General features: G+C 43.0%; 1 protein-coding gene across 1 annotated transcript in view; it reads right to left on the bottom strand.

The window, feature by feature from the left end:
* Window positions 1–5734, bottom strand: part of PPP2CB (protein phosphatase 2 catalytic subunit beta) — a 30294-nt gene extending 24560 nt beyond the window's left edge. Inside the window, exon 1 of the mRNA XM_065899773.1 lies at window positions 5627–5734. Within this exon, the coding sequence (XP_065755845.1) occupies window positions 5627–5728 (102 nt within the window). The 5' untranslated portion in view covers window positions 5729–5734. The remainder of the gene's footprint in view (window positions 1–5626) is intronic.
* Window positions 5735–14274: the final 8540 nt, after the last annotated feature.

The raw sequence follows: 14274 nt of genomic DNA, 5'->3' as shown, positions 1-14274 counted from the left end.
AGATTTGATGGAGAAATGAAAAGCTTTACAGATAGGCAAAAGCTAAGAGAATTCAGCACCACCAAACCAGCTCTACAGCAAATGCTAAAGGAACTTCTCTAAGTGGGAAACACAAGAAAAGAAAAGGACATACAAAAACAAACCCAAAACAATTAAGAAAATGGTCATAGGAACATGCATAATGATAATTACCTTAAACGTGAATGGATTAAATGCTCCAACCAAAAGACACAGGCTTGCTGAATGGATACAAAAACAAGACCCATATATATGCTGTCTACAAGAGACCCACTTCAGACCTAGGGACACATACAGACTGAAAGTGAGGGGATGGAAAAAGATATTCCATGCAAATGGAAATCAAAGGAAAGCTGGAATAGCAATACTCATATCAGATAAAATAGACTTTAAAATAAAGAACGTTACAAGAGACAAGGAAGGACACCACAAAAAGATCAAAGGATCAATGCAAGAAGATATAACAATTATAAATATATATGCATCCAACACAGAAAGCATCTCAGTACATAAGGCAAATGCTAATAGCCATAAAAGAGGAAATCAGGGCTTCCCTGGTGGCGCAGTGGTTGACAGTCCACCTGCCGATGCAGGGGACACAGGTTCGTGCCCCGGTCCGGGAAGATCCCACATGCCGCAGAGCGGCTGGGCCCGTGAGCCATGGCCACCGGAGTCTGTGCTCCGCAGTGTGAGAGGCCACAACAGTGACAGGCCCGCATACCGAAAAAAAAAAAAAAAAAGAGGAAATCAACAGTAACACAGTAATAGTGGAGGACTTTAACACCTCACTTACACCAATGGACAGATCATCCAAAATGAAAATAAGGAAACAGAAGTTTTAAATGACACAATAGACCAGATAAATTTAATTGATATTTATAGGACATTCCATCCAAAAACAGCAGATTACACTTTCTTCTCAAGTGCACACTGAACATTCTCCAGGACAGATCACATCTTGGGTCACAAATCAACCCTCAGTCAATTTAAGAAAACTGAAGTCATATCAAGCATCTTTTCTGACCACAACGCTATGAGATTAGAAATGAATTACAGGGAAAAAAACGTGAAAAACACCAACACATGGAGGCTAAACAATGTTACTAAATAACCAAGAGATCACTGAAAAAATCAAGGAGGAAATTTAAAAAGAAGTTTACAGCAGTACAAGCCTACCTCAAGAAACAAAAAAAATCTCAAATAAGCAATCTAACCTTACACCTTAAGAAACTAGAGAAAGAAGAACAAACAAAAACCAAAGTTAGCAGAAGGAAAGAAATCATCAAGATCAGAGTAGAAATAAATGTAATAGAAACAAAGAAAACAATAGCAAAGATCAATAAAACTAAAAGCTGGTTCTTTGAGAAGATAAAATTAATAAACCATTAGCCAGACTGATCAAGAAAAAGAGAGAGGACTCAAATCAATAAAATTAGAAATGAAAAAGGAGAAGTTACAACCGACACCACAGAAATACAGAGCATCCTAGGAGACTACTATAAACAACTCTATGCCAATAAAATGGACAACCTGGAAGAAATGGACAAATTCTTAGAAAGGTATAACCTTCCAAGACTGAACCAGGAAGAAACAGAAAATATGAACAGACCAATCACAAGTAATGAAATTGACACTGTGATTAAAAATCTTGCAACAAATAAAAGTCCAGGACTAGATGGCTTCACAGGTGAATTCTATCAATCATTTAGAGAAGAGCTAATACCCATCCTTCTCAAACTCTTCCAAAAATTTGCATAGGAACACTCCCAAACTCATTCTATGAGGCCACCCTCACCCTGATACCAGAACCAGACAAAGATACTACAAAAAAAGAAAATTACAGACCAATATCACTCATGAATATAGATGCAAAAATCCTCAACAAAATACTAGCAAACAGAATCCAACAACAGATTAAAAGGATCATACACCATGATCAAGTGGAATTTATCCCAGGGATGCAAGAGTTCTTCAATATACGCAAATCAATCAATGTGATACACTATATTAACAAACTGAAGAATAAAAACCATATGATCTCAATAGATACAGGAAAAGCTTTTGACAAAATTCAACACCCATTTATGATAAAAACTCTCCAGAAAGTGGGCATAGAGGGAACCTACCTCAACATAATAAAGGCCAGATACGACAAACCCCACAGCAAACATCATTCTCAATGGTGAAAAACTGAAAGCACTTTCTTTAAGATCAGGAAAAAGACAAGGATGTCCACTCTCATCACTATTATTCAACATAGTCTTGGAAGTCCTAGCCACAGCAATCAGAGAAGAAAAAGAAATAAAAGGAATACAAATTGGAAAAGAAGAAGTAAAACTGTCACTGTTTGCAGATGACATGATACTATACATAGAGAATCCTAAAGATGCCACCAGAAAACTACTACAGCTAATCAATGAATTTGGTAAAGTTGCAGGATACAAAATTAATGCACAGAAATCTCTTGCATTCCTATACACTAATGCTGAAAACTCTGAAAGAGAAATTAAGGAAACACTCCCATTTACCACTGCAACAAAAAGAATAAAATACCTAGGAATAAACCTACCTAGGGAGACAAAACACCTGTATACAGAAAACTATAAGACAGTGATGAAAGAAATTAAAGATGATACCAACAGATGGAGAGATATATACCATGTTCTTGGATTGGAAGAATCAATATTGTTGATATTTGTCCCAAAGCAATCTACAGATTCAATGCAATCCCTATCAAATTACCAATTGCAATTTTTACAGAACTAGAACCAAAAAATCTTAAAATTTGTATGGAGACACAAAAGACCCCAAATAGCCAAAGCAGTTGTGAGGGAAAAAAGTGGAGCTGGAGGAATCAGACTCCCTGACTTCAGACTATATATACTACAAAGCTACAGTAATCAAGACAATATGGTACTGGCACAAAAACAGAAACATAGATCAATGGAACAAGATAGAAAGTCCAGAGATAAACCCACACGCCTATGGTCAACTAATCTATGACAAAGGAGGCAAGAATATACAGTGGAGAAAAGACAGTCTCTTCAGTAAGTGGTGCTGGGAAAACTGGGCAGCTACATGTAAAAGAATGAAGTTAGAACATTCCCTCCCTAACACCATACACAAAAATAAACTCAAAATGGATTAGAGACCTAAATGTAAGACTGGACACTATAAAACTCTTAGAGGAAAACATAGGAAGAACACTCTTTGACATAAATCACAGCAAGATCTTTTTTGATCCACCTCATAGAGTAATGGAAATAAAAATAAACAAATGAGACCTAATCAAACATAAGAGCTTTTGCACAGCAAAGGAAACCATAAACAAGACGAAAAGACAACCCTCAGAATGGGAGAAAATATTTGCAAACGAATCAATGGACAAAGGATTAATCTCCAAAATATAAACAGCGCATGCAGCTCAATATTAAAAAAACAACCCAACCCAAAAACGGGCAGAAGACCTGAATAGACATTTCTCCAAAGAAGACATACAGATGGCCAAGAAGCACATGAAAAGCTGCTCAACATCACTAATCATTAGAGAAATGCAAATCAAAACTACAATGAGGTATCACCTCACACCAATAAGAATGGGCATCATCAGAAAAATCTACAAACAGCAAATGCTGGAGAGGGTGTGGAGAAAAGGGAACCCTCTTGCACTGTTGGTAGGAATGTAAGTGGATACAGCCACTATGGAGAACAGTATGGAGGTTCCTTAAAAAACTAAAAATAGAGCTACCATATTACCCAGCAATCCCACTACTGGGCATATACCCAGAGAAAGCCATAATTCAAAAAGACACATGCACCCCCATGTTCACTGTAGCACTATTTACAATAGCCAGGTCATGGAAGCAACCTAAATGCCCATCGACAGACGAATGGATAAAGATGTGGTACGTATACACAATGGAATATTACTCAGCCATAAAAAGGAACGAAAATGGGTCATTTGTAGAGACGTGGATGCATCTAGAGACTGTCATACAAAGTGAAGTAAGTCAGAAAAACAAATATTGTATATTAACGCATATATGTGGAACCTAGAGAAATGGTACAGATGAACCAGTTTGCAGGGCAGAAATTGAGACACAGATGTAGAGAACAAACGTATGGACACCACGGGTGCAAAGCAGCAGGGGTGGGGGGGTGGGGAGTGGTGGTGGTGTGAGGAATTGGGCGATTGGGATTAATATGTATACAGTAATATGTATAAAATGGATGACTAATAAGAACCTGCTGTATAAAAAAAAAATAAAATTCAAAAAGAAAACTGAATCACTTTGTTGTATACTTGAAACTAACACATTGTAAATTAACTATACTTCAAAAAAAGTTATTTAATACATAAAGACCCTAAGCAACATTACATGTAGTTAAAAAACACTATTCTAACTACTTAATATTAGCTATTACTCCTCCATTCCTAAGATGCTTAATTTTAAGGGTACCCTATAAATAATAATGACAAAATCTTTCTTTCTTTAGTGCTTTTCTGAGGCATCCTGACTTCCAAACACAATTATGAAGAAAGTCTTACGGATTTTGGCTCAAACCCCCTCCCCCCAAACCCAAAAACATTAAAAAATAAATAACTTCGTTACTCCTTCACATAGAACCTTCTTACATAAAAATTTAGTCCAAACTACATAAAAGATGAATGAGAAAAGTAAGATGGAAAGTCCGAAATAATTACAGTGGTTAAGAAAACAATGCACACAGAATTCAGAAAGTTGTCTCAGATCACACTATCAACAGCAACTGTAAACAGTAAACCACCTGCATATTTTATTACTTTCTGGAAATGAAAAAAAACTTACATATAATGGAAATAACTTTCTGAAAAGTGCTAGCCTGCACGAAAAACACATACCCCATTAAACATTTCAGGCAAGCACTGTTGCCAAACTTAAGACTTGCCGTCTTGCTTCTGAAAATCAACAATTTTTTGCTTCCAAAGAGCCTCTCAACGTGAAGACCAGTCACCATCTGTCTCAACTAAAGTCAAGTTCTATTTTAAAAATCACAGTCTGTCATCACACCCACCTCTCTACAAACAAATGCTTCACGCATACCAATTTACCGATTTTTGATGGGCCCGAGTCACCTGAGAAAAAGCCTGGGTGTATTACCGAGCGCGTTGATAGTCACAACACCCAGGTTCGTTTTCGGTGCATTTTCAATTTCGAGACCGCACGAGATTCATCTGCCGGCCAGCTAAAGCGCCGGGATAGCTAGTCCGCACGGGAAATGCTGGGGTGTCAGCAGTCCCCCCACAATAGCGTTGGCGACCCCAATCACACTCAGGGCGTGGATTCCGGGTGCCACAATGCCCCCGCCCACCTACCCCGGACCCCGCAGGCCAGGACCGGTAGCGTCCGGTCCGGATCGTGGACTGGGTTCCCGGGGGTCCTGGAAGGGCCCGACCCCACCCGGGGAAGGATGCCCAAACCGGAGACGCAGCCCTGCGGGTCCCCGGACCGGCGCGCCGGACACAGGGCAGGCATTCCGGGAGGGGGCGGGAGGAGGGCAGAAAGAGGAGGGGGAGGAGGAGGAGGAACGGGGTCCCCGCCCGCATCTCGTCCCTTTTCTCTCTTACCTTTTCGCACAGCGTCCGCACCTGGTTCTCGTTCAGTTGTTTACACTCGTTCAGCTGCTCGACCCACTGGTCCAGCTCCTTGGTGAACGCCTTGTCGTCCATGGTGGCCCGAGCCCCTCCCCCGCTGCCTCCCGCCCCCCTCCCCGCCCCCGCGCGCCCCAGCCCCGGGCGGCGCTCCCCTCGCCCGGCGCCGCCGCCGCCGCCAGCTCCCAGCGGGAGAGGAAGGAGCCGGGGAGCGCGACCCCGCGCCCCGCCCAAGCCCCGCGGGCGGCTCCGGGCGCACGGCCTCCGGGAGACCCCTGCCCGCCCTGGCCCGTTGGGCCGCGCGCCCCAGGAGTCGGTGAAGGGCGCAGGGAGGTGCGGGGCTTCCGCGCAGCTCCCGCCGGACGATGGGCACCTGCCGCCGCCGCCGCCTCCCGCCCGCCGGCCGCTCCCGGTTCCCTTGCCCCTTGTCTCTCGCTCTTTCTCTCCCCTCCCTCCGGGTGTCCGTCATCGCCCGGGCATTTCCGCCGGGAAAAGGCGAGCAGGCTGCGCCGCCGGGGCCCTGGACGCGGGGAGGGGTGCAGCGCCCCCGTGTGGCTCGGCGGAGAAACGGGCCGAGGGGCCGAGGGTCGCGCAGCTTTCTCGCTCTTCCACTTTGTATCATCCTTTTCCACTTCGGGTCCGGACCAAGCGCTCCAGGTTCTTCCTTCACATCCTTTTCTCTGGGAAGTCTGTCCCCACCTTACTCTCTTGCAGTGCTTTCTCTTTTCTCTCTCATTTTTTTTTTTTTTTTTTTAGCGCTCTGAGGAGGGAATTGGTAAGCTTGTGTCTCTCGTCGACCACATAGACCCGAGAGTCTAGCACTCTCCTATAGCAGGCATTCCGTATCTATTAAATAAATAAATAAATAAATTCTTTCCGTCTTAGCTGTCATTAGCTAGCTGTGCAGCACTGACATCTCGAATCCTCCCTTTCAGCATCAGAAAGACGAGCCGATTGCTCTGTGGTATCAATGTGTCCCTTCCAACTCCAGCATTCTTCACCGCGTTTATGCAGTGTTTACTGAATTCTGATGATTTGTTCATTCAACGAACATTTAACGAGCAACCGCTAACTGCCAGGTCCCTTGGAGCGCAGGTGCTAACCAAGCATACTTCCTCTATCAGGATGTTGCCTGAACCCAAGTGGCAAGCAACGTCCTGTATCAGAAGGCAAGGACTCCCTCTTGGCATTGCCAGCCTCCTAGCCATGTCCTTGGACAATCACCGGATCGCCCCCAGCCTCAGATTCCTCATTTGTTAAAAGGGCGCGGCGAGTCCTATCTTTTAAGTTGTGATGATTAAAGTCTACAAGTGCTTATCCAATAGTACAGTATGGGAGCCGTGTTCGTTGCCTAATCCTTCCTAGGCAACAGCTACCGAAAGCTTTAGAAAGGTGGCATTCGAACTGAATTGTTTTTTTTTTTTTTTTTGCGGTACGCGGGCCTCTCACTGTTGTGGCCTTTCCCGTTGCGGAGCACAGGCTCCGGACGCTTAAGCTCAGCGGCCATGGCTCACGGGCCTAGCCGCTCCACGGCATGTGGGATCTTCCCGGACCGGGGCACGAACCCGTGTCCCCTGGATCGGCAGGCGGATTCTCAACCAACTGCGCCACCAGGGAAGCCCTCGAACTGAATTTTGAACCTTCTCCCCAGGCAAAACCTTGAAGTTGCCTGGAGAAGAGGAAAGAAACGTTTTTTTGGAGAGTGGCAGAGGACAAATGTGTGAAAGACCGTGGTCAGTTTGTAAAGCTATAAATACTCCTAGCAAGAGAAATAAGTCATATGGTGGGAAACAAGGTTGAAAGAGCTGTTCTCAAGTGACTTGTAAATAGCAGCAAACCAACTGAAGGACAGGACATGAAAAGATGGTGAAACAGTACTGAACAGAAGGGGAACCTGCATGATTGCAACAGATTTGCAGTCTCTGAGGAGGTTAGTCTGTAAATGTTGAAAGGAGGCTGCATCTCAGGTAAACCTGGAAAGCTCAGAATGAGAATGAGAGGAAGAATGGTATTTCTGGAGTACCTACAGAGGATCTGAGAACAGAAAGTATACCTTGAGGAGAAATGGGAACTACGAATAGTGTTTAGGGAGGGAGGTCCTTGACATAGAAGCAAATGTGTTTGGGATTAATGTGCAAGAACGCTCTTAGGGCTGAGAGTAGACAGGTGAGTTTGCGAGAACAGGGCTTCTGAAATGTTTAGTCAGGTTATGCTGTAGAGCAAGTAAGAATGCTTTTGAGTGCTTCTTATCTGCTAAGTGTTTCGAATGTATTTAGTACTTCAATAATCCTATGACCCAGGGGCTGTTGTTACCCTCCATTTTACAGAGGAGGAAACTGTCTGACTTCCACTCTTGTCATTTGTGTTACGTGACCTCTGCAGTCTGGACGGGAGTACGGAAAGCTGGAGGTTTCTTGGTGATTATAATATCAGTTTTCAGTATTTTGGTTATGAAGCCATCTTAATTAAAGATAAAAACTATAATTCTTAAAATCTTTCTTTCTTCACTCTTTGCTTCTGTTGTATATGTATATGTGGTGTGTTTTCTGCTGTGGAACATAACCATTATTCTCCAATCCTTGCTAATCGTTTGTCATGCAACGTTGCATTTAATCTTAGGTTTGCAGACCAGATCTAAATTTCTTTGTTTTCAAAGAGACAACCAGAAGTGTTTGTATTTTTGTTTTGTTTACCTCTTCCCTTCTGGTCACAGAATTCTTAAATCATTAATTCCAGCAAACAACCCTTTGCCTTAAAATTACATTTTAGATTTTGTTCCTACACAATTGTCTGGGTTATTTTAAAATATGTAAACATTGAGGGACTTCCCTGGTGGCACAATGGTTAAGAATCTGCCTGCCAATGCAGGGGACACGGGTTCAAGCCCTGGTCCGGGAAGTTCTCACATGCCGCGGAGCAACTAAGCCCTTACGCCACAACTACTGAGCCTGAGCTCTAGAGCCCACGAGCCACAACTACTGAGCCCACGTGCCACAACTACTGAAGCCCACGCGCCTAGAGCCCTTGCTCCCCAACAAGGGAAGCCACCGCAATGAGAAGCCCATGCACCACAACGGAGTAGCTCCTGCTCGCCACAACTAGAGAAAGCCCGCGCACAGCAACGAAGACCCAACGCAGCCATAAATAAATTTATTAAAAAAAAAAAGTCTATTTATCTAAAAAAAAAAGAAATTGATATATGGAACTCTGCATCAGAAACTCAATCAATAATGATGAGATTTTAAAAGACAGGGTCAATTTGGAAATGCTTTCTTTGAATTTAAAAACTACAAATCACTGTTAATAAAAAGATCATAGTAGGTGTTTTCACCCTACTGCTCAAGAAACATGGTTCTAAAAAAACCATTTCAAAAGTATCAAAAAATAATTTTTTTTTTTCTTTTGGCTGCACTGAGCAGCTTGCGGGATTTTAGTTCCGGACCAGAGACTGAACCCGGGCCCCGGCAGTGAGAGCAAGGAGTCCTAACCACTGGACCACCAGGGAATTACGAGATGGAATTATCTGAAGATAAAGGAATCAGTGCAGATGTGGTGTTCAATATTTTGTCCTTTTTTGTGGTTGCCCTCAGGAGACTTGGTTCAAATTCCCTAGCACAGTGGAGTTCTTTATCTTTACACATTTTATACCTGGCTATTTTTTTTTAATTAAGATATAATTAGCATAGAACATTATATTGTTTCAGGTGTACAACATGATTTGATACTTGTATATATTGTGGAATGATCACTACAAGTCTGTTACCCAACCAAATTTGGGTCCTCTCACCCACACGCTATAAAGCCAACCTACCGACACCAGGTTGTGGTGAAGGAAGGTGTGTGCAGTGTTTACTGCAGGGCCAAGCAAGGAGTCCAGGCAGCTAGTGCTCAGAACACATAAACTCTCTGATCCGTTTCAGGGAGGCTTTTTTTTTTTTTTGCCATACGGGATCTTAGTTCCTGACCAGGGATCGAACCCATGCCCCTTGCAGTGGAAGCACAGAGTCCTAACCACTGGACCCCCAGGGAATTCGCCAGGGAGGCATTTTTTAAAGGCCAGGTGAGGGAGGGGAGTTGCAGGGTATGTGATCAGCTCGTGCACAGTACTCTGATTGGTTGATGGTGAGGTAACAGGGTGGTGTCACAAGGGTTAACATTATCAATCAATACTCAGACTCCAGTAGGTTTGGGGCTATGTTCTCATGGTCATCAGGTAGTTAACTTCTTCCATGTGGTGGGGTTTTAGCACCTGTAAAACAACTTGGGAAATGTGCATCAGATACTGCTATCTAGGTACTTCAGAGAGGAGGTAAAGCAGAGGACAAGGGGGAGGGGTCTGTCCCAGGAAGGCCCCATAGGGTCCTGCTTGATTACAAGTCTAGTTAACATCGATCACCACATGAATCTACAAAATTTTTTTCTTGTAACAAGAACTTTTAAGAACTACTCTTAGCAACTTTCAAATATGCAGTATAGTGTAAGTAACTATAGTCACTATGCTATATATTATATCTCCGGGATTTAATTATTTTATAACTGATAGTTTGTACCTTTTGACCCATTTCCCCCCTTTTGTTCACCCAATACCTAGCTATTCTATATTGTGTGTCTGACAATGCCAACACTGCCAGTTCTTAAGCGACTAAAGATGTTTCTCTTGCTTCTGCTGACCTTACTCATAGTGGCTTGAACAGATCTGGTGGAAGTACTGTTTGCCTTCCTTGGGAGGCTTTCCTCTAGAATGCTTGCTTCTATATCTCTGTAGCCTTAACCCAGTGCCACTCCAGCAAGAGTTGTGGCTCAGAATGAGTGTCAGTTCCCCCACCTCACTGCTGTTTCAAGGTGCAGAGTCCCTACAGCAGCATGTCTATATGAATCCAGCCTCAGCCAGCACACTCATCTGCCTGCCATCCTGTTCAGTCAGGCTCCCTGCTGGCTCACCTCAGGCCTTGGCTCTTGGCCTTGTGGCCTCAGTTTCCAGCTGTTTTGTCCTTAGCACCCAGTTCTTCTCAAACCTTCACCAGATTCTTTCCACTCTAGCCCCAGGTTTTCTCATTCTGGACTAAATTCACACTAGTTTATTTTTTTGGAAATCTATGGAGACCTATCCTACTTTTGCAATACCATTGAAGCCTCAGAAAAGTGTGTCCTGTCCTGGGTCTGGTTCTTTTGGAGCAGAAGTTCCCTTAGACATTTATAAAACTGGAACTGAAAGACCTGTTTTTTTTTTTCATTAATTAATTTTTGGCTGCGTTGGGTATTCATTGCTGTGCGTGGGCTTTCTCTAGTTGCAGTGAGCGGGGGCTACTCTTCGTTGTGGTGCACGGGCTTCTCACCGTGGTGGCTTCTCTTGTTTTGGAGCAGAAGCTCTAGGTGAGCAGGCTTCAGTAGTGGCAGCACACGGGCTCAGTAGTTGCAGCATGTGGGCCCTACCTAGGGCACGCAGGCTTCAGTAGTTGTGGGGCAGGCTTAGTTGCTCCACAGCATGTGGCATCTTCCCGGAACAGGGCTCGAACCCACGTCCCTGCACCACCAGGGACTGCACCACCAGGGAAGCCCTGAAAGAACTGTCTTTGTTTATTTATTTTTGGCTGCATTGGGTCTTTGTTGCTGCATGAGGGGTTTCTCTAGTTGTGGCGAGCAGGGGCTACTCTTTGTTGCTGTGCGCGGGCTTCTCATTGTGGTGGCTTCTCTTGTTGTGGAGCACAGGCTCTAGGATCACGGGCTCAGTAGTTGTGGCTTGCGGGCTCTAGGTGCACAGGCTCAGTAGTTGTGGCTCGCGGGCTCTAGAGCGCAGGCTCAGCAGTTGTGGCGCACGGGCTTAGTTGCTCCGCAGCATGTGGGATCTTAGTTCCCCGACCAGGGATCAACCTGTGTCCCCTGCATTGGAAGGCGGATTCTTTACCACTGGACCACCAGGGAAGTCCCTCATATGATTTTTTTTAAACAATTAGTCAGATTGAGAAATTTTTCAATTTTTTTGGACGTTTATACTGTGTATGTGAATTGTGTTCACCATTTTACTAGCTTTTTCACACCCTTATTATTTACAGGCTTCTTGATATGTTCCAAATATTTTACAGTGTGTTACATAGATTTTATATTTGTCTGTAAGAGTCTTTCCATACAGAAGTTAAAATTTTTTTTTTCCTAACAAGAGTATTTATTGTCAGGCAGTATTCTAAGTACTTAGATTATTGCCTCGATTATTCGCTTCACTACAACCCTATGAAGTAGGTGCTATTATTAGAGTTTCAATTAATTAACTGAGGATACTGAGGTAGAGAAAATAAGTGACTCGCCCAAGTTCATTCATTTGGAGCTGGGAAATGAAGCCAGGTAGTCAGAGCCGATGGTCTCCAAGTTCTGTAATACCCTGCCACCCATCCTGTCAATAACTTTGCTTAAGGCTGTTTTAAAAGTCTCCTCTGCCCCAAGATGACATAGATATCTTATTATGCATTTTATAGACATACATAAATGACATATAGAATTTACTGTACATTTTATACTAAAATTCCCTTGCAATACAAGTTATTTGGGCAACTTTTATGTTGTGGTAAAATATTTACATTTTAACCATTTTTAAGCATATGATTCAACAGCATTAGGAACATTCACAGTGTTGAGCAACCCTCACCGCTACTATTTCCGGGACTTCTTCATCCCAAACAGCAACTTGGTAGCCATTTAAACAATAATTGCCATCTCAGTAGTTGTGGCTCGCGGGCTCTAGAGCGCAGGCGCAGTAGTTGTGGCTCGCGGGCTCTAGAGCGCAGGCGCAGTAGCTGTGGCGCACGGGCTTAGTTGCTTCGCTGCATGTGGGATCTTCCCGGGCCAGAGAATGAACCTGTGTCCCCTGCACTGGCAGGCGGATTCTTAACCACCGTGCCACCAGGGAAGTCCCTGCTCATCGGTATTATCACCAGTCTTCTTTTCTACAGGGCAATTGGTAAATCTTTGTCCAATGTTAGAGTATAAGATTTAAATTCCACTTATATCTTTTATAAGCAACAGTGGTAATAATAAAGAATATATCTGGCCTTTGACCCTGGTTTCTGGCACAGAGCTTCCAAAACCTTTGGAATTTCAGAGTGAGAGGAGTATCTTTGTTATACTGATGAGGTAGGTGACTCAGGATCGGGGTTGGTCACCAGAAAGACCAACCCTGTGACTGGTCAGCCAACTTTGGGCTAGCCTGACGTTAGGGGAGGGGATAGGGCTGGAGATGGAACTCATCCATGTCATCAAGGATTTAATTACACATGCTTCTAACGAAACTCCAGTAAAAACTCTGGTCACCCCAGCTCTGTGGAGCTTCCAAGTTGGTGAACACATTGATGTGGTGGTGGGGTGAGATGCCTGGATCCCACAGGAGAGGGCGTAGAACCTCTGCATATTCCTCCACTCCTAAAGAATATTTCTCAGTTTGGTTGCTCCTGACCTGTATCTTTTATAGTAAAACTGTAATTCTAAGTATAATGTCTCAGTGAATCCTGAGAGTTGTTCAAGCAAATTACTGAACCTGAAAGGGTTGTGGGAACCCCCAAATTTATAGCCTAGTTAGGGTACACCTGAGGCTTGTGGCTGGAGCCTCAAGTGGGGACGGTCTTGTGTAGGCCTTTGCACTTCTCTTGTGGGCTCTGTGCTAACTCCATGTAGTGTCAGAATTTAACTGAATTACAAGCACTCAGTGCAGAACAGTGCAACACACTAAGTTTTAAAATGTCTTTTGTAATTTAAAAAACTATTAAACAGTTTTTAACACATCTTTTGACAGCTGAACTTATGACATTTACAGTCTTGGTTACAACTATATTTAACTTATTGTCATCTTAACACTTTAAAAGATAAATTTTAAGTTGCCATAGTTACATGACAATTTTTTAAATGCATGGATATAATTTATATTCTTTCATAGTTCGCTATGGAAATTAACTCTCCACTTTCTTTTGAGCCCCAGATGCACGAGCATAATTAAGCCTTTCATTTTACGGCACATTGTGAACACGTCTGTGCAAAAACTCGTTTTCCCCTCTCATCCCTGGTACACAATTTCTCTTCCTTGAAACGTATCCTCTAATGTTTTTGGTATATATACTTAAATTATCCATGTAAAATATATAGTATTATGTACTTAATATTCATATAAATATATTCTTATAGTTCTGTACATTTCATTGTTTCTAACTTCTTTCACTAAATGGTGATTATACTGTATTTCGTATTTGTGTAAATAACAAGCTATCATGTTTGAATCTAAAATGCTTAAAATATAGCGTTCTGTTCACCAAACAATATGGTTTTAAAAAACATTAGCTTTGATTATAGTAGCCTCTTCTTGTCTATCATAATCACTGTCTTACTTGCTTTGCTTCTTTCTCCACAATTTTCTTTAACGTGTTCTCATCTGGTATGGGACTCATAACATACCATGCAAACCAAGGGCTACACATGAAACTTTAAATGTGGTGAAAAAGCCTTTCGGACAAACATACAGTAGTTGAGAAAGGTTCACATTGAGTGTTAACTGTGATATCAAGACACCTATCCTGTTTTTGACACTCGGAGCACTTTTAAAAATGTGAGGATTTCCCTGGTGCTCCAGTGGTTAAGACTCTGCA

This window comes from Phocoena phocoena, chromosome 21, assembly GCF_963924675.1.
Source record: "Phocoena phocoena chromosome 21, mPhoPho1.1, whole genome shotgun sequence".
Taxonomy (NCBI): domain Eukaryota; kingdom Metazoa; phylum Chordata; class Mammalia; order Artiodactyla; family Phocoenidae; genus Phocoena; species Phocoena phocoena.
The sequence above is the reverse complement of the archived record's forward strand: the minus strand, read 5'-3'. Positions and strand labels throughout refer to the sequence as shown.